At 38.0% G+C, this 21,361-nt stretch overlaps 1 protein-coding gene across 3 annotated transcripts in view; it reads right to left on the reverse strand.

Moving 5' to 3' along the window:
* The window catches only part of CDH13 (cadherin 13), a 1,446,671-nt gene that overhangs the window by 1,421,810 nt on the left and 3,500 nt on the right, over window positions 1-21,361 (reverse strand). For all 3 annotated transcript variants that reach the window (XM_064580856.1, XM_045890672.3, XM_064580857.1), the window contains exon 2: window positions 10,762-10,858. In XM_064580856.1, coding sequence (XP_064436926.1) covers window positions 10,762-10,858 — 97 coding nt within the window. The remainder of the gene's footprint in view (window positions 1-10,761; window positions 10,859-21,361) is intronic.

Raw genomic sequence — 21,361 nt, forward strand, 5'->3', positions numbered from 1 at the left:
GCGCAGGAAGCCTGCTTCTCCCTCTCCCACTCCCCCTGCTTGTGTTCCCTCTCTCGCTGTGTCTCTCTCTGTCAAATGAATAAATAAAATCTTTAAATAAATAAATAAATAATACCAGCTCTTTAAATGGGGATAAAAGAGTTTATAACCTTAAGTGAAGCATTACTAGTCTTGAAGGAAAAAAAAGTCCACTGAACAATTTTAAAGGAAATGGCCTAAAGGTAAGTCCATGCCAGGCCATGAATAGCCATGAAAGAGATTACATTTTGACTAATTCTTTTTCATTATTTTTACTATTATTTAGAACAGTCCCAAATAATATAGTTATAGCCCAACAGCATTCCTCTCTCCAAATATAACTGTCATTCCTGTAGAGTAAGTTTTAAAAATGTTTATATATTATCAAAATTAAGTTTCAAAATGAGCTACAGTATCTGGAAAAAGAGGATAATAATATTTCACAGAAACTAATTGGAAACTTGTTTTGAAATAAAGTAGTTATTATTTCCATCATGGAGAGATGAAAGTATAGAGATTTCCTTTTATCTCGCCCAGCCTAGTCTTACATTATTTATTCAAGCCAAAATTAAAACCTGGCCAAATCCTACTGAAGCATTGCATATCAGTTAGAGATTATTCTTCTAGAAATGAACTTTTGTTCACAAATTTCATTATGCAGTTACAAATGACTATTATTAAAATGTAACATATAAAACTAAATTGTCTTTTTTTTCCCCTAGCTATGCACAAGGTCCACTTTCCTATGCAGTATTATTCTTTTCTTCTGGACTTGGTAGCATGCTGTCCCTCTGCCCATTGCCTCAGCATACAGAACATCTCACGATACCCATTCCACTCACCTGGAGCCCCCCCTTAATGTCATTTTTTATTGCTCCATCCCTTACACCCCAAGGAACAGATACCAAGGGACATTCTCTCCTGATGACCTTGCTAAGGCCCATTTTCATTTTTTCTTCAGACTCAAACTTCAGGCAAAGTGATTACATACAAAAAAAGTACCTGGGGTGTGGTGTCAACCCATTTGTGGTGTCTGAATGCCTAATTTTTTCTTGCCCATCCCCCCAGGCCCTGTCACATGCTACTCATTTTGTTTGGAATGTTCTTCCTTGATTGCCTAACTCTGATTTGTCCTTCAGGCCTCAGCTTAGATGGAACTTTCTCCATAAAGATTTCCCTGACCTATCTCCCAGCTCCCAGGTCAGGTACGGCCTCTGTGTTCCCATGGCATCCTGCACCACGGAGCACTTGCAACTTTTTCTTTTTAATTGGCTCTACTTCCCCCTGGGTTGTAAACCCCATGTGAGCAAGAATAGGTCATATTGGCTCACTATTCATTCACCAGTGCCCAGTACTATGATAGGCATATAGCAGTTGATCAATAAGTATTTCACCAATTTTGGATTTAGATTCTACTCTGGTATTTGGCCCCTAGGAAAACCAATCTTCCATCTGAATCCCAAAGAATCTTCACTATCTATAAGCTTTCCTGGCATTAACTTTGTGGTTCATCAGGGTTCTCCTTGGTTCCTCACCTTGGGAACTCTAATTTCTCCTGTGCTCATTTCCTTCTACTCCTGGAAGGTTTTGCCTAGCACATCCAGGGTCTTCTCTTCTGGTCAATCTGTTTCAGTCATACTCATTAGTTTTTTGTTTTGGGGTTTGTTTTTTTTTTTTGAGAGAGAGAGACAGATAGCGAGAGAGAGCATGAGCAGCAGGGAGAGGGAGAAGCGGGCTCCCTGACAAGCAGGGAGCCCGATGTGGGGCTCAATCCCAGGGTCCCAGGATCATGACCTCAGCCAAACACAGACGCCCAACCAACTGAGCCACCCAGGTGCCCCATACTCATTAGTTTTAAACCTGGTCGAACTTTTCCAGTTCTCAGCATCCATATCCCATCTCCTGTACATCCAGGCCACATTTTACTTTCTTTCTACCTCTAGTTGACTCCTTAGCTCTCTCTAGCTCAGCAAGAATAAAATTTGGTATGTATTTGTTAAGGGAGGTGGGGGGGCACTAAAAATGTATCTAGGCACTGCATGGATTGTCGTACAAGACAACTATTTTAAGAAAATTCTAATCTAAGTTTCTGTGCATCTACATTACCTGTGCTCTTGGTCTTGCTCAAACTTTCCCTTTGCCCCAGGACAGTGACACTCTGCTACTTCCTTTCTAAATAATAGGAGGCCCACCCTAATCCTGAGAGTCATTTTCCAATCAATTCAATCTAGCTTTTCCCTCTGCCTCGTTGCTGCCAATAGCTGATTTTCTTCATCATAGGTTTCTAGATTTGTTTATTTGTTTGACCGTGAATAAAGATAGAAATAAGGGCAGATTTTCCCAGGAGGAAGTCAATCTGGTCATTTTTGTACAGTCTGCCTAAAGACTGTCTTGGTTCATATCTTGGTTACATGTAAAGAGAAAAGCTAATTAATATTGCTTATCTTTATTCTTCTTGTTTTCCTTGTTTGACGTATGAGAGAATCAATAAATAATATCCCTCTCACCCCTTCTGAAGTTAAAAATCTATTGAGAAACAAGACACAGGAGATGAATAGAAATCAAAACATCAGCTTTATTATTATTATTACTGATAAAACTAATTAGAGAATTTGCCTTGAGGTCTGGGCACAAAAAGACTTGCTAACACTGTTCCTCAATTGGGCAGATTTATCCACCAATCACAGTCATCCCTACACTACTGTAGGACCTTCCCCACCCTGCTTCTGTAAGTTTCCAACACATATCAGTATCCTGGAGAAAGGAGAGCTCCAAGATTTAAGTACGTTTAGTTCTTCTCCAGTCAGAGAAGGCCAAGAATGTAATGGCTGTTATGCCAAAGGAAATCCATTATGAAAACATAAAGGCAGGGGGATGAAGAATCCTTCTGTGTAGCAACCAAATTCTATCAAAGATTCCAATGGTCCTAATATGGCCCAAAGATCTGATAGGCTCAAGGTTCCCTTGGTGATTGCAAATTTGCCTTTCCATACTGCTATGAAACAATATTTTATGATTCCCATGATTTATTATGGATTTGTTTGGCGTCATCTGGGATGTTTTCCTTTATCGTTCAAACTAGGAAATGGGTGCGCAGGTTACTTGGCATCTCTTGGATTCTAAGAAGAAAGTCCTTTTTTATTTCAAACCAGACTCAAATAAGAGTCTTTATAAAAATGTGTCCATTCACTTTGCTACCACCATGAACACACTAAATGTAATTTAGTCATTCTTTGTTGATTCATGGTCTTTGAGAGTCTCACATCCTTGTTGTTTATACCAAGTCTCACTGTTTACACTAGATACCCAGAGATACAAGATATGAAAAATTGGATTGAATGTGCCCTAACCAAAGGACAAACTGTGGCTCACCAGGAAACTCTCTGATGAGGTCAGAATTTTTAAAATATAGTTGAAAGACGATAGAAATACATTAAAAATGATGATGGTGGTGGTGGCGATAAGTACATACTATATGCCAGACACTATTCTAAGACCTTTGTGTTTATTAAATTGTTTACTCTCAGGGCGCTGGGGTGGCTCCGTTGGTTAAGTATCTGACTCTTGATTTCGGTTCAGGTCATGATCTCAGGATAGTGAGATTGAGTCCCACTTCAGGCTCTGCACTCAGCACAGAGTCTGCTTGTCCCTCTCCTCCCCACCCCCACCCCTGCTTACACCGCTCTCTCTCTCAAATAAATAAATAAAATCTTTAAAAAAAAAAGAAAGAAAAGAAATTTAAATTGTTAACTCTCAAATTCTACAAGGTAAGCATTATCTCCATTTTACAGAGAAACAACTCATATGCAGACAGGTAAACTGATCTGCCCATGGTCTTACTGCTAGAGTTAGTGGAACAGCCAAGATTTGCCCCTGGTTGTATGGTTCCAGAGCCTTTGCTAATAACTGCCTTCTAAAACAAGATAAAATGTGCATAGGAATATTGAAGTGAAAGAACATAATAGGCACTGTTGTGAAATATGCTTATGAGAAATATGGTTAAGCCTTTCATCCACAAACTCAGAAACACACTCACCCCTAATCAGCTACAATCAAAGTAAAAAAGATGAACCTAAAAAACATACTTCACTGCTTGGGGCAGATGATACAACATTAACAAACAACAAAGAGAAAGTCATATATCACAACTTCTATTGTATTTCCATCTTCTGTATCAAGGAGAATGATCTTTAGACTCAGGAGGGCTGAATAAATGTATTTTAAAAGACACTGAAGTATGAGATAAGTAAGGTGAGAGCAGGAGACCAGCTCGCTGTTTTAAATGAGTTCAAGTCTCTAGGCCTAAACAAATTACATCCCAGAGTATGGAGAGACTTTGCAGATATAATCTAAGAGTCCCTGTCAGTAATCTTTAAGGAATCAGGGAGAATAGAAAAGGTACTGAGGCCATGGAGCTAGAAAAATAGTATTCCAGTTTCTCAGCATGGGGGGGAAACATGTATCCCATGATCTACAGATGTGCAAGCTTGGTTTTGAAACATGATAATACTCTAAAATGATGAGACAGATGATTTTTGAGTCCTCAGAAAAGGACATGGTAATCACTAAGAACCAGGACAGATTCATTGGGGGAAACATAAAGATCCTACATGCCTCTTTTTCACAGGTCTAAGGACAGGTGAGAGTGGGGTGCCATGCCCACAGGTAGGGATGTGAGCGCAACCTGGCTGACGTTCCTATCACCCTGTGCATCACCAGGGTTGATGCAGAGGATTGGGCTGGCTGATGGGTTCCCTTTGCTTTACACTCCATGAAGGCACACATTTATTCAGAGAGAAACACCAGAGGGAGAAAGGCCTTCATAAGGACAAGGAGATACAAATTCTGTGCCTCCCTGAACCCCAGTGTTTATAGAATCATTGTCCACAATAGCCAACTACAGAAAGCGCCCAGATGTCCATCAACAGATGAATGGATAAAGAAGATGTGATAAATATACAATGGAATACTTCTCAGCCATCAAAAAAATGAAATCTTGCCATTTGCAATGACATGGATGGAACTAGAAAGTATTATGCTAAGCAAAATAAGTCAATCAGAGAAAGACAATTATATGATTTCACTCATATGTGGAATTTAAGAAACAAAATAGAGGAGCATAGGGGAAGGGAGGGAAAAATGAAACAAGACGAAATCAGAGAGGGAGACAAACCATAAGAGACACAAACTGGAGGTTACTGGAGGGGGTTGGAGGATGGGGTAACTGGCTGATGGGCATTAAGGAGGGCACATGATGGAATGAGCACTGGGTATTTTTTTTTTAAGTTTTATTTATTTATTTGAGATAGCACGAGTGACAAATGGGGTGGGAAGAAGGGGCAGAGGGAGAGGGAGAAGCAGACCCTCCACTCAGCAGGGAGCCTGGGCTCGGTTCCAGGACCCTGGGATCATGACCTGAGCCGAAAGCAGATGCTTAACTGACTGAGCCACCCAGGTGCCCATGAGCACTGGGTGTTATATAAGACTAACAAATCACTGAACTCTACCTCTGAAACTAACAATACACTGTTAAATAATTGAATTTAAATTTTTTTTTTAAAAAAAAGAACACAAAAAACAAATTCCGTGCCTCCCCAAAGCCCCGAACAAGCTCACATCCATCTGTGGTTCATATTAATTGGGGCAAGCATATTTAGAAAGTCTCTTAATTTTCTTGGGACCTGATAGGTATGAGTATTTTTAAGGAAATAAATGCCTCGTTGACCATTCATACCAAAAATGCTTAAATTTATGAATCAATACCCTTCTGACTAGAACCTTTCCCTTCATGCATAGCTCACTTCCTCCCTCCATCAGGACTCTCCTCAGTGTCGCTTCCTTAGGGAGATTTTCGCCAACCTACCTGATATAAGATAGTATTTGCCCCCTATCATACCCTGAGTATCTTGTTTTATCTTTCCACATAGTTCTTGCCATTATCTGATATCATACTATATACTCTAGCTCTTACCACTATCTAATATTATATATACCATGATACGTGTGTGTATGTGTCTGTCTCTGTATGTATATCTTGCAAAGCCAACAAATTCTATGTGAATAATGTCCCTACATTGTGTGGTAGCCTTGTCCTTTTGAATGTCAGCTCCATGAGGGTGTGGTGAAGCTTGGCCTGGAAGAGGACTGACTTGAGGGAAAGGGGAGGCTGGATAAAGTAGCCCTCCACATAACTGAAGAACCATCACAACAAAATAAAAGGACATTTTCTGTTGCCCCTGATGAGTGAAGCTATAGGAAACAGGTTTGGCTACAGATACAAAGCTTACTCATAATTAGATGCCTTCTGAGCTGTGAGCTCCCAGTCTACCAGGGGAGATATTCAAGCAGAGGCTACAAAACAACCTGGCCCAGATACTTTAGTATCTACCCAAAGGGATGAGAAACTAGGTTGATCTGTGGATTGTTTTTCAGTCCAACCTCATTCTACACATAGTGACCTTATTTTCTGAACCCCAAACCAAGATCTGTGGTCCTATAAAAAGACTTCTGTGTTGCTTCTGGTTTTGAAAGACCATCTAACAGATATAGTGCATCATCCGGGACTATTTAGCCACCAAAATATTGAGTTTCGAGGGGATGTCAGTGATTGAAATAATGAGAAAATATTTGAAATTGGCACTTTCCTTAGAAAGGGAGGACATAAAATCACTCTAGGACAGGCATTTTTTTCTCTTTGAGTACTCCTGTTTTAACTAAATAGGCAGAAACTCTTGGTTGGAGTTCACTCATTTTTTTTTTCTAGCACAGTTAAGTTTTTATTTTTTTAAAGATTCTTAATTTTCTTAAGTAATCTCTACATCCAGCATGGGGCTCAAACTCACAACCCCAAGATCAAGAGTTGCATGCTCTACCGACTAAGCCAGGAAGCCCCCCCCCAACCCAGTTTTCTTGAACCATGGTGTCTTCCTCCAAAAGCTGAGTACCAAAATGTAACTACCTATTTTAGTTCATTCAGATTTAGAAAATCAAGAAGTCCTTGGAAAAGCTTCTGGGAGCACATTAAAACTCTACGCCGTCCTAGAGAAGCTATGCAACCCTTCCCTCATAATGTCACTTCTATCTCTGTACGGAAAACTGCAGTCTATGCAGCTTATCAAGGTCCCAAATTATCCTAGTTCCTCCAGCCTACACCACAGTGCCTCCCCATCAACTCCCCATTTTAGGATTCTTGCACCAAGAGGTGGGTGAGGCAAGAGACTCCCTCCCTCCCCCCACTTTTGCTCCCCTTGGCCAAATCTGGACTCTCCTTTATCCACAGGAATCAGTCAGACTGATTGAGATGTAATTTCAGAGTGAGCATTGGGCTGGTAGCAGCTGTTCCCTATTAGACACAATGTTCTTTTCAATAGACTACTTTGTTTCACACTGACAGTCATTTTTCACCCTGCATGGCAGAATTTCAAAGCCAAGAATCCTGTATTACACAGTAAACAAACAAAATTAGACTCAAAATTGCCTTTTTTGATTTTGATATATTAATCAACTCTTCAGGAAAGCTTCTAAACATTTTCAATTACATAAAAAACAGGCTGGCAACATTTTCCAACTTCAAAAAAATCAGGCTTAGTTAAAGGTTTGTTTTCCATTCCACTGATACTCTGTATTACATATTTGCAACTGTTTCTGTTTTAGGACAGATTGATTAATAGCATCAGTTCTAAAAAAAATCCCACCATGTCCACAGGGGGAAAAAAAGTATTTCTATCTGTGATCTTCATTAACCAAGGCAGATCTATCTATTTTGGTGTGTTTTCTTCTTGCTTCAGCTGCAGCCTTGGGTCCCTGAGTATCTCCGAAACTATGGGCCCCATGGTTGCCATTAAATGCTAATTGTGAGTCAGGGGGGTACTCTGGAGATACAAAGCAAGTAATGAATCAAATAAGCCAAGGGAAAAGAGAAATCTTAACACCCCAGAGACCCAGCCTCCCTCCTGTACTTAACATCTTACTTGACTAGACAGGAAAACTAACAATGAAAAGATGCTGAAAAACAAAACAAGTAAGATATGGTCAAAGGGGATGTATACCAAAAAAAGCATATACTGGACAATTATGTGCTTAACAGATTTGACAATGACAGTAGCTAAAATATTTAATTACATCTACTGTTACTTTCTTTAAGAAGTAGAAATCATAGGAAGAATGCTACTAACTAAAATGTTTACACATCCTTCCCTAAATGTATTCTTTAAGAGCTTAAATGGTGACTATAGTTAATACTGTATTGCATATTTGAAACTGCTAAAAGAGTAAATTTTAAAAGTTCCCATAACCAAAAACAAAACAAAACCAAAAAACTGTAACTACGAATGGTGATGGATGTTAACTAGTCTTATTGTGGTGATCATTTTGCAATATATATAAATATCAAATCATTATGCTATATGCCTAAAACTAATATAATGTTTGTCTGTAATACTACTATAAAAAAAACTTCATTAAAATAGGAAAGAAAAGAGCTTAAGACAACTCCTGCTGTTAATGGCTAAAGTTTTTTATAACCCTTAAAGCACTATCTTATCTATTAGTTAAAACTGGCAAGTTATCAGGATTTACTTAATCCCTGCAATTTGCAGTGGGTGTCACCCATAAGAATATAAAAGAATCGGAATACAGAAAATCTGTTCATGCAAAGAGCTTACAATATATGGTAGAAACTGGACAAAAAATGCTTGCAAAACATGTTAAGAATACCTGACATGTGAAAACAAATGGGATCTATTATATAATTAGATAAGGCTGTGTGTATTTACTACATGAGAATATCACCTCCCTTATTAAAATGAAATGGAAGCTTTCAGCACTTGAAGGAGCTGCTCCTGAAGGACAGGAGGGCTGACCAAGTGACCACAGCTCTGCCTTGTGATTTTTCATACACACACACACACACACACACACACACAATTTTCTTGGTACTCCTTACTACAAATGAGACAGACTAAAATTTTCAAAAAGACTTTATTATTTCACTCTTTACAAGATGCACCAAAGCAATCAAGCTTATAGATTCTGGCACAATAGTTACGTAACCCTCTTGGCCCCCACAAATATTCATTCTTATTCACCAAAGTTGCTAGGGATTCAACACTAATCTGAGGCTGTGGGCCTCATGCATGCCATTAAAGACAGAATTTGTAGGTCTTGTCCTAGGATTCCCCAAAATTGGGGATGTCTCCCATCTCAACATAAACTGTACTTTAATTCTTTATATTGTGATGGGGAGGAAATTTCAGGATGCCAGAAGATAAAGACTCATAAAAGAATATTAAGCACTTCTTATCTCCTATCAAATGCAATGCCAAACAATATTTCATTATAACTCATTGTACTTCCAGCACTCTGCCTAAAGGTGAGAATCTTTATCATCCAAAGCTAGCATTGCTCAGTTAGGGAGTGGAGTGTGGAAAGGAGTTTCACCCCCTACTGGTGAGTTTCTGCAGGAATGAATTAGAGAAAGGTTTCCCAGCAAGTAGACAGAATTCTGAAAAAGGTTTTACTTGTTTATGGGCAGAAATCAGAAACACATAGTAACATCGAGTTACATCTTTGTTCTGCCTTATATGGGACAGGAAAGAACAAGTTTCTTCCCAATCTCTCTCCATAGACATACCTACCAAAAAGTGCTGGCAGGCAGGTATTCTAAATTAATAGGCTTTACACGGGTATTTTTAAAGCTTTCTGTAGCTATTTCTTATTTTCCTCTTCACTGTAAATGTACTGCAGCCTGTGTGTCAGAAAAGGGTATAGGACTTTGTTCTTTGGTTAAGAACAATGATCACAGTCTATTAGTTAACCAGCGATGCCAAAGGCTCAGGCCCCACCTGGCGACTTTCCTAAGAGTCTCTCTGAACAGACCCATCTGTTCAGTTCATTCACAATTTGCTTTGTCTAGAATGAAATACCTGACTGCATAGTGTCACCCTTGATTGAGACCCCATCCTCTACTTTCATGGTTTGGTCCCCTAATGGGTCCGATGACAAATCTCCTCATGAAACCATGACATTCAAAGAAGAGTTACTCACAAAGTAAAGGGAGATACTATTATGTCAGTAACTGTACATGGTAACGGCATTTCAAGAGATGGTAGCAAAAATGGAGCAACTTATTAAGGAGAGAAATTAATTGAGGAGGATTTTCTAAAGATGGTAAGACTTCCCTATAGGCTTGATCATTATCCAAACGCATTCATTTTATAAGGTGCCTATAAACTGTAACCCTGGTGATTTATATGAATTAACATCCATGTCTAGTAATCACTCAGAAGAAAAATTAAATATATCTGAAATATATGTCAAGTTAATTTTTTGTTTAATTTATCACAACACAAATCCCAATTCACGTATGTTCAGTCTTCTAAAGTTCAGCTGCTATTACATGATTCTGTGCTCATGACTTTAAAAAAAGGAGGAAAGTTAATTTTTAAGCCATCTAAATTAAGCATTTTTATTAGGAAAACAATATGTCAGCTCAAAGGAGATGGCTATGCTAAGGTAACGAAAGGTCTACATCATTCCTTGCGCTGACTGAGGTGATTCCCCATTCAGTGCTGTGTCCCAGAATGAGGGTAACCAAAGAACTTAAAAGAGGAAAAAGAAACTGCAACAAAAATGGAACCCTGTGAGATTAATAATTATATCATTTAATATTTATATGATTGTACCTAAAACACTAACTCGAGGTATAAAGAAATGTCACGGGTTAAGAGAAGTCGAAATACTTACAGTTATCAAGAGAGTGGTTATTGGCAAGTGAAACCACATGAAAAGCCCCATGCCTGGTCCTACTGAGCAATTTTCAGATTTCGGCTCATTTTGGCAACTACAGGCAAAGAATACAAAGAGACCAGAATTATAATTAGATGATTTTACATTGCATCAATTAGCATGTTTCTATTGAAAAAAGAAAGCTGAGTAAAATTGGCTTAAATAATGTCTTTTATTATATTAGAAAATAAGAGGTCCAGAGGTAGAGTAACTTCAGGGTGAGTTCACCTGGTAATTCACAGATATCAAGAAGGACCCAGGTCCTTTCCGTCTGTCTACTCTGCAAATATAAGCATGTTGGCTTCTCCCCTGAGGCTAGCACCTCCTCAAGGTGCTCAGATTGGCTTCTGCAATTCCAGGCAACACATAAAGATGACAAAAATCAGAGACAGAAGTGTTTCCTTATACACATAAATCTTACACGGAAGCACCATCCTCCTCAAAAACTCTGTTTTCGTTGGCCAAAATTATGTCACATACTCATGTCTAGATCAGTCACTGGAAGGATAATAATTAGAATTAGAATGTTTGTTTGGACTATTCAAGATTCACTTCCCCTCAAGGCTAAGGGAAACCCCAACTTCCCTTAAAGCACGTGGCCACCCAATATTTGAGAAAAATCAGGGTTCTACGAGCAAGAAACATGGCTAGTGAGAATGACAGGGGAGCAGGAAGCCCAGAGTGTCTGCCACATATATCTAATAAGAATAGAAATAGAGCTCACAACTCACTGCACACATCTCAATGCACAGAAGTGACAGTAATGGTTTAACTGGTAGACAGTATCATGCATATAAGATTAGCCACTGTTGATATAACAGTATGTCTCCACAGAGAGCTGCAAAGGCATGAATCTCTCTTTAAAAGGCACTCAGTGATTATAATCAAAGAACAAATCATTGCTAAATCCATATCATCTACATGAACCCAGAACAGATATTTCCTCTTTTATTGAAAAATCAAGGGTTTCCTTTACTGGAAATTTCAGTTCCAATGAGTTTCCAGGAACTGTTTCACATTCCAGATATGCATTTGTAATACATTTGTATTGGTTAGTTGGGCTCAATGTATCTAACGTGCCACTAAAGTGGCCAATTGTTTATGCAAATTAGGAATCATAGCTGTATTAAAAAGTAATTTATTACATAATGTGCTACCTGAATATACTCAGACATACATCACTTAATCTTTCATTTCAATCCAAATTCTTCATTTATTATATGTTCATCTCTCACGTGGAAAAAAATGGTCAAGATGAAATTTGTTAAATATGTATTCTTTTCTGAAATATTTAATCAACTGAAATATTTAATGAGAACACTATTACAATATTTTACTATCTTTAAAGGATATCAGGAGAAACAATGTGGTGCAACTATAAAGCCATCAACTGAGAGGTAGGAGACAGGAGTTCTAATTCTAATAGCATTTATTCAGTACTCATTATATACCACGCACTGTGCCAAGTGTTTAATTCATTTCATTTATTTAATCCTCATAATAGCCTTATAAACTATATATTATGATCATCCTGTTTTCAGATGTGGAAACTGAGGCACAGAGAGGTGATATAAATTGCACAAGACCATACAACTCATAAGTGGCCGGAGCAGGATTCAAACCCAGACCCTGGGATGTCAGAGCCAAAGCACTTAAATGTAATGCACCACAACCTCTCTAGCCCTGGAATTGCCACTAATTGCCTGACCTTGTCAGAGCCACTTTCCTAATGAGTTAAACAGAAAGTTGGGTAGAAAATTTCCAAACCTAACACTTAAAATGTCAAGAAAGCCTTGACCTTACAGTCATCCTCCTCTGCCAAATAATTTATATTAAAGTTATACTTATTATACATGACCAAACACCCATATCTGGACACTCTACTAACAACTGCAAGATGATCCAGAGGAAGAAATAACTAAAAAGCCAACAATGGTATATAAGTCACAGGAAAAATACAACTCCTTGGAGGAATAAGGTTGCAGTTTATTAGACTAAATTCATGAATTGCCCCAGACACTGGTGTGAGACCTACTTAGAAGGCAGGCTACAGAGCAGGGTTTCCTACAATATGACTTGTAAACTAACTAAAGATCTCCCAAAGTATGCTACAATATTTTCAGACATTAGGCAGTAGAAAATTCTTCCCCCTTCAGAGCAAAAAGTCTCACCTCTGTCTAAGCCTCCTAAAAGAGTTAGAATTGAATTATTTTAAACCATCTCACCAAACATAATTATGAGTATTTATGAAATTTCTCAAATATCCTCTTTGGGGAATCTAGACACAGAGACACAGAGTATAGCTATACATTTGCAAAAGAATAAATATTAAAATTATATCTCTAAACAGTGTGAACTATCCAGTAAAGTGACCTATCATTCAGCTTGTCTGAAGGGCAGAATTTTAAATCTAAGTGATTAAAATTTGGAATCTTATTATAATAATACAAGCAGGATTGGACAGTACCTTTCTGTGGTCAGTGAAGTTGCTACTTGCTACACTTTTTCACTGTGTGTAAAGAAGGACATCAAATGGTCTAAATTCTGGAAGACTCTGTCTTGTCAGTGGCATTTTCTCAACCTAGTCTGTGGAGCTCCTATGATCCTTGTTGGGATGGTAGAGCAAAGGCATGCAAAGGATAGAAAACTTCAAACTACTCATCTTCTTAAATAATCACTTGAATAATTTCAGCAGAATTTTGTAAGGATCAAATTTCTTTGGGTTAAAGACTTTTCTTTGGGGCACACAGTAATATCTCAATTATCTCCAATAGATAAGGGATAGATAAGGGATATAATAATGTGAATACAAAAAGAATTTATGTATCATAGTGTTTGTATGTGGAGGTATATTGTTTTATAGACAAATTTGCTTTCCTATTGCATTCTTTTTATGTTAAATGATAAGTTTGTTATTCCAAACAAACAAACAAAAAATGACTAAAAACAAGCCCAAAGCATTGTTGGTGCTAAGGTCAAGTTGTGAAAAATAAATTTGCTACTACAGTATGTAAGAACTAATCCATAACTTTTTAAAAAGGATAGTTACAGCTTGTTGACATCTATCATTTGGAATATATTGCAAATAAAAGTGCTGGGCACTTCTATTCTTACACACTTGTAATCTCTTTGTGCTATGTTTATGGAATAGATAAATTAAGAAGAGCTTTATGACATTTTTCCACCAAGAAAGAAAGGTTAGGCAGCTGGAGAATTGCACAGAAAGCCACTCATGACAAGAACCATCTGCCTATTATTGAAATGTTTCTTGAATCAGGAAAGCATGAAATTCTTTTTGGATCCTTTCTCCCCTTAGTCCTTCAGGCCAGTCAGATTCTATGAATGAAGGGGAGAAATGAGAGGAATTATCCTTGTCTTGCCTGAGCCATTGAGTTTAGAGTAAAATGGAGTAGTTGAGGCTGATATAGAAATTTAAAAACAAAAGAGTCAAACCAGTACAAACTGAAATAACAAAATTCATTCTGTAATAGTGAGAACTTCAAAACCAAGGGAAGTGGAAGTTCACTGAAGTGATTAAAGAGTGGGCAAAGAGTCCCAGGACCTCAGTTCCAAGCCTGTTCAGCCTCTTCCAAACTTCTGGCAGGTTATTCAACTGCTCTACACTGTGTTTCTTTATCTGAGAAATGGGAATACTCACCTCAAAGGGTTAATGGTGAGACCATAAGTAATCAGATTAGAAGCACCTGGCGCAAGTGCCTGGCACATAGCCAGGCACACATGCATGCTAACCACCACTCTTACTAACCCAGGAGTAAGATTATTCAACTGAGAGACAATATCTGGACAGGACATCCTGACCTAAGAATGTCTCTCATTTTACATGTTGACATAATTTATTTTTAAATTCTTCCTTTCATAAATTCTTTTTTGAAAATTTAGTTCCAAAAGTAATATGCATTTTTTTAAATAAAAACTACTAAAGAATAGGTTAGAAGTGAAAGTCCTTTTCCCATCCCCAATACCAACCCTGATTATTCTTACTTTAAAAAGTAACAACAGTTCTGGGCTTGAGGTATGTTTCTAATCCTTTTACATGTTTAAACAAAAATACAGTTATTTATAATTTTTAAAATACAAATTAAGCCTGTTATAAAAATTATTCTATGACTTGCTCTTTCACTTGACAACATATCCTGGATATCTTTCAGGATATGTTAATATGTTTAGATTTATACTGTTGACATAAATTTAATATTAAATTTTAAGAAAACAAATAAGATAGGGGCGCCTGGGTGGCTCAGTTGGTTAAGCAACTGCCTTCGGCTCAGGTCATGATCCTGGGGTCCCGGGATCGAGTCCCACATCGGGCTCCCTGCTCGGCAGGGAGTCTGCTTCTCCCTCTGACCCTCCTTCCTCTCATGCTCTCTGTCTCTCATTCTCTCTCTCTCAAATAAATAAATAAATAAAATCTTAAAAAAAAAAAGAAAAGAAAAGAAAACAAATAAGATAAATGATGAAAATCAGAATAAAGTATTCTTACATCATTGTTTAACTTATAAGTGTGATGATGGCATTGTGATTATGTTGTGGTTTTTTTTTTTTTTTACGTTCTTACCATTTAGAGATACCTACTGAAATCTTTTTTTTTTTTTTTAAAGGTTTTATTTATTTATTTGAGACAGAGAGAATGAGGGAGAGAGAGCACATGAGAGGGGGGAAGGTCAGAGGGAGAAGCAGGCTCCCCGCCGAGCAGGGAGCCCGATGCGGGACTCGATCCAGGGACTCCAGGATCATGACCTGAGCCGAAGGCAGTCTCTCAACCAACTGAGCCACCCAGGCGCCCCCCTACTGAAATCTTTACAGATAAAATATATGATGCCTAGGATTTGCTTCACAATAATTGGAAGAGGGATGGAGAGAAGGAAATTTGGGGGACATAAATAAAACAAGATTGGCCAAGAGTTGATAATAAAGCTGGTTGTTGAGTGTATGAATGTTAGACTCCTATTCTCTGTACTTTTGAGTATTTTGAAGTTTTCCATAATAAAAAAATTTTAATTATTTTCTATCCTTAAAATTGACCTACTAAATACCAAAGAGCTATATTTTCAATTTATAGCAATTAATTTTTTAAAGATTTTATTCATTTATCCCAGAGAGAGAGACAGAGAGCAGGGAGGAGCAAAGGGAGAGACAGGTAGACTCCACACTGAGCTCAGAGCCCAACGTGGGGCTCGATCTGAGGACCTTGAGATCATGACCTGAGCCGAAACCAAGAGTCAGTTGCTTAACTGACTGAGCCTCCCAGGTGCCCCAATTTCTTTTTCTTTTTTTTTTTTAAGATTTATTCATTTATCTTAGAGAAAGAATGAGAGCGAGAGAGAGAGCATGGTGGGGAGGGGCAGAGGGAGGGAGGGACAGAATCTTAAGCAGACTCCCCTCTGAGCTCAGAGCCCCAAGCCGGGCTTGATCTCATACCCTGAAACCATGACCCCAGCCGAAATCTAGAGTCAGAGGCTTAACTGACTGAGCCATCCAGGTGCCCCATAGCAATTAATTTCTGATTAGATTAATCAACAAAATTAATCATTCCTAATGCCTATCCCCTAAGCAGCACAAATGAAAGCAACTTAGCTTCCTTGTAGTTTGAATGTTACTATAAAAATCCAAATACAATAACCAACCCAGAGAAGCAATGTTCACTAATGTTATGGGAGGTATTTATCAACAAGTGTAAATTATAAACTATTATAATTATTGCTTTTTAGAGTTAATGAGGAAGTGTTTTCCTTTTTCTGTTACATTGGAATTATTGCAGCTGGATGAAAAAAGGAAAACATTTCTCTCGTCTATGTAGAATCAAGAAATCAAGAAGATAATGTGTGCTCTGTTCACCCAGACAGAAGGACACATTCGATCCGGAATGCACTCACCAAAATTCTGCCCTGCTGAAGCCAAGAGAAAGCCTTTATTTTGCCAGAGGAGCAGAATAATGTTATGAGTTTTTAGTTTCTGTTTTGCTCTACACAAACATCAATAGTTCCAAGAAGGCAACCAAGCCCTTACTACCTAGTAGGGCACAGAGCAGAAGTTGGCGTGTTTTCTACAGCTCTTCCTGACTTTTGTTAAAGCCTACGCTGACTAAAGAGGTATATCTATGTGGCCTGGAGGCAGATGGGATAGCCAGAGTTCTAGGACAAAAAAAGGAAGAGTTAAAGTTTTCTCGGTATTGGAAAGAGGTCAGGATTCAGAAGGCCCAGTGAGACCCAGAATCTGGAAAGGAAAGGAAGGATCTGTGAGGTGCACTCAAAGAGGTTGATACTTGACCCCTAGTCCTTTCAAAGATTTTTGAACACCAAGTATGGACTATAAACTGTGGAGGAGCAGAATCTAAAATGACCAAGCTGGCTGAACAATGGCCATCTCCATATTATCCAGTGAGACCTAATGATCAGTGACCAGAGGAATTTTTATCTATGCTTCAGCAGCATTTAAGACCCTGAAACTTTGCACAATATTTGGGCCAGGAGAGCACTAATAAATAGTTAATTCCTGCCAGCCCAGAAGTATGAGATCTTAGATTCGGGTTTAAGTGAACTTTAAAGAGGTGCAATAATTTTTATAGATTTAGGTTTGCGTTTGCTAATTCATACAGTCTACTCCATTTAAAAAGCAACCATGCCAATAAAAGTGCTAGAAAACCAACCTGCATTCATGCTGTAATTACCATCCTTCACATCTACACAGCTTTGTACATTTGGTAAGGTATTTTCACATATTGTCTCATTTGATCCTCTCAGAGTTAAGAGGGTTTGGTGGCTCTTGAGCTGTTGAGAGTAGATGTGCAGGAGCAAAATGGCTTAATCCAAGAGAAGATTTTCTTCCAGACATGGTCACTGGTCACTAGATATTTTCTTAGCTTTGTTGTATTCTCTTGCTCTCTGTCTCACACACATTCTTGTCAGACAAAAGAGGAAAATTTTATTCAGCATTTCATTTAAAAACATCTGTGCAAAGTTGTCATTTGTAAGGTCAAATTCACAGAACCCAATGCCAAAGATGAATTCACTTCTTAAGGGGTTGCAATTTAGGCTGCCACCCAATGGTGGAAGTAGATCATGGTCAAACCTCACGAAATGGAGAAAAACAAAACAAAGAAACAACTGCAGGCATATCCAATAAAGGAAAGAGATTATAACAGTTTGTAATGCCTTACCATCAAAGACACTTATCTTTCTTAAAAAAATTCAAAAGATATAAAGTTTATTTAAAGAGAGTTGTTTGGGGGTTTTTTTGGTTTTTTTCCTAGCGCAAATTCCCAACAGCCTCCTTTTCAACTACTGGCTTTGACTTCTATAACCTGATCTCTCCTTTTTTGAGTAAAAAGAACTTGCCATGGGTAAAAAAGAAAACTAGTGCCTACAGTTCTCTGCTTTAAGACCTTTCTTTTGTTCCTCCTTATAAGTAGTAAACACACAATTTCCCCTTGGGGAAAATAAACATCCATCTTAGCTGTGGCTTGACTTCCACAATCATACATGTTCCCCTAATACTTTATTTCCACATTCTTTTTCTTTCTGAAGACTTCCTCCATCCTTCAAAAAGGTCTTTCAGGTTTGGACATGGTGGCTTCATTTGTATAAATTGGTCATATTTTTAAATTATTTCCTTTTCATAATCCCCATGGCAACTGGCTTCTTTGGAAACTTCCACAAAAGTCTGAAGATGTATCTTTTAACTGAACAGAATATTTTTAATAGAATTAGTACAGGAAAATAACCTGGTTTCATTGCCACATCCTTGGCCTTTCATTATTTTTTTGTTTTGTTTTGTTTAGTAAAATGAAAAAAAATTTTTTAATGTCAATTCAGCTAGATAGAATTGGTTAGGCATTCTGGGGCTTACATGTTATTAAAGAGTGTGAATAATTTTAAAGATGCTGTCTCACCCATTTTGAAGAGCAGTTTTCACTTATCCACTCAATAAGTATCTGCTTGAAGCTATGAAAGATTCAGGTAACTATAAAACTCAGAACTGTCCTCCTGCACCTGCCGTCATGTTAGGTAACAATAAAAGGTAGTGTATAACTAAACATTGAAACTATAAAACAGCCCTATCATCATTTGAAATGAAAAAGGAAATGATCATTTTCAGTTGATGTTAAGAGGAAGGCGAAATCTGAATTGGGTTCTGAGTGTTGGGCAGGATTTGAAAAGCTGAAAGACATTATTCCAGGCATCGTTCCAGAAATAGAAGGCAGCACAAATATTTGCATGCGGGGGGGTGGTAAATGTGGAATGTTTGGAGGCACACTGTCTAGATCGGTTTAGCTAGAGGACACTAAATTGAGGTATACAAGACAGGGAGGGCTAAGAAATAAGGCCAGATGAGAGGTATAGGAAGCCTAGACCATCAGCCTGGATTTTATCTCATAATAGGATTAACTAGTTTAAAAAAGAAATTAATCTAGAAGAAATGAGTAAGAGTAATCTAAAAGAATTTTTGAGATGACTTTTGTTTTTCCTTTCTCCATTTCCCTACTCCTCTTCAGCCAGAGTGATCTCAAGAATGACATAATTCTATCGTACAATTTTGAAGTGTCTTTCTTCTCAAAACAATTCAATAGCTTCACAGTGTCTTTGAAAATCCTAATGACTTAACATATGGCCTTTAGAGATCTGGCCCTAGCTTGCCTCTCCAGGCTTGTCACTTATACCATAGGCATCATTCAAACCCCTTTCCACCTCACTGAAACACTCCTTCACTCCTCAGCCCTTTCCCTTTCTGATCTCAGCTTAGATGTCACTTCCCCAAGGAAGGCTCTCCAAGCTCCTCAAAGCCAGATTAGGTTCCCTGCCACATAACTCATATCTCTAAGTCTTTAGGAACTATATCTTGTCTGTGGCATATCCTCAGGGGAGGGGTAGTTCCCCTAGCACCTATCAAAGGGCCAGGAACAAAACAGATGCTCAAAAATATTTGTTAGAGAATGAAAAAGACAGGGGGTATAAAAAATAGGAGCCTACCTATCACACAATCATAAAGTAGTAAGACTTAGCCATTAAGTTCAAGGATAGGCTTGTGACAACGGAAAAGAAAGGATGAATAGGGGCACAATAAAAATGCTAAATGGGAAGTTCACAAACCTGAATCCTGACTGAGTTGATGCAATTCAGTATACACAATTAGGAGATTCATCTAACTCAGCAGTGTCCAAATCCTGACTGATCATCAAAATCACCCAGGCATAAGGATGATTTTTTGTTTCGATGTGTTTTAATTTTTCCTGATAATTCTGTCATAACTATATCTAACCAATATTTAGGAACTATTCACCTGTATGTCCTGTAAGGCAACTTTCAGCACTAAGTTCTAATTAAACCAAGATATCCACAAACAAGTAATTGATAACAGGACTTGGTAAGTAACTAAATCTAAGAGCAAAAAGGATGTTATTATACAAATTAGATTTTTTTTAGCGGGTTGGCCTAGTCACAATTTGCATATAAAAGGCAGCCAATAAACACTAGATTATCAAATGAACGAGGTGAGCAGTTAAGAGTAGATTTGATGTTGGATTTGAGTTTCTCCCAACTGTGGCTCTACCAATAATTTGTCCTTCAGGGCTATGTCAACAGAACTCTCTTCCTTCTTGCCTCAAATGGGTATTTGTATTTGACCCTGCTATTTTGGCTATTACAAACATTATCTCTTCTGTGGGTTACAGCACCCAGTTTCTCTTTAAGAATTACCCTCCCCCATTTTGTAGTCCTACAAGAACTATAATCAGGTCTTGACTCTCTCTTAGACTTTGAAAGCCTGAGTGTCCTAAGAGCAGAGAAATCAGTTGGTGTTTGTCATTGTTGCAGTGGCACTAAGTTAATTCCTGCTTCTGAGATCCTTGGGCTGCCCTGGTTTCTCACCATTTAACTTGGCCTTGTTCTCAGACCATTACGTCTAGAAACTATCCAGTATCCTTCTAATAAACCCCCATTTAATAAGCCATTATCAATTTTTGATAGTTGCAAAAGAACAAAAACTAACAGAGAGGAAGAAATGTGATCCATGTAATTTTAAATTTTATCATGGCGTCATTAAAAAAAAGAAACACATGAAATTAATTTTAATGCTATATTTTATTTAAAGCAAGACATATGAACTATTATTTCAACATCGTCAATATAAAAACCACTGAGACATTTTGTTTTGTTGTTCCAAGGCTTTGAAACGTACCATGTATTTTACATGTATAGCTCACCTCAACTTCGACACTAGATTTTCAAAGGTTAAAGTGAAATGTAGCCCTTCCAAAACTAAAATGTGTATAATGAGAAAATATTTTACACTACTCGTTTTTAAATTTAACTAAAATTAGGGGCGCCTGGGTGGCCTAGTCATTAAGCATCTGCCTTCGGCTCAGGTCATGATCCCAGGGTCCTGGGATCGAGCCCCGCATCTGGCTCCCTGCCCAGAGGGAAGCCTGCTTCTCCCTCCCCCACTCCCCCTGCTTGTGTGCCCTCTCCCTGTCTCTCTGTCAAATAAATAAATAAAATCTTTAAAAAAAAAATTTAACTAAAATTAAATATTCAGTTCCTCA

Source organism: Mirounga angustirostris, unplaced genomic scaffold, assembly GCF_029215605.1.
Source record: "Mirounga angustirostris isolate CCGP_5_RB_7025 unplaced genomic scaffold, mMirAng1.0.hap1 SCAF_16, whole genome shotgun sequence".
Classification (NCBI taxonomy): domain Eukaryota; kingdom Metazoa; phylum Chordata; class Mammalia; order Carnivora; family Phocidae; genus Mirounga; species Mirounga angustirostris.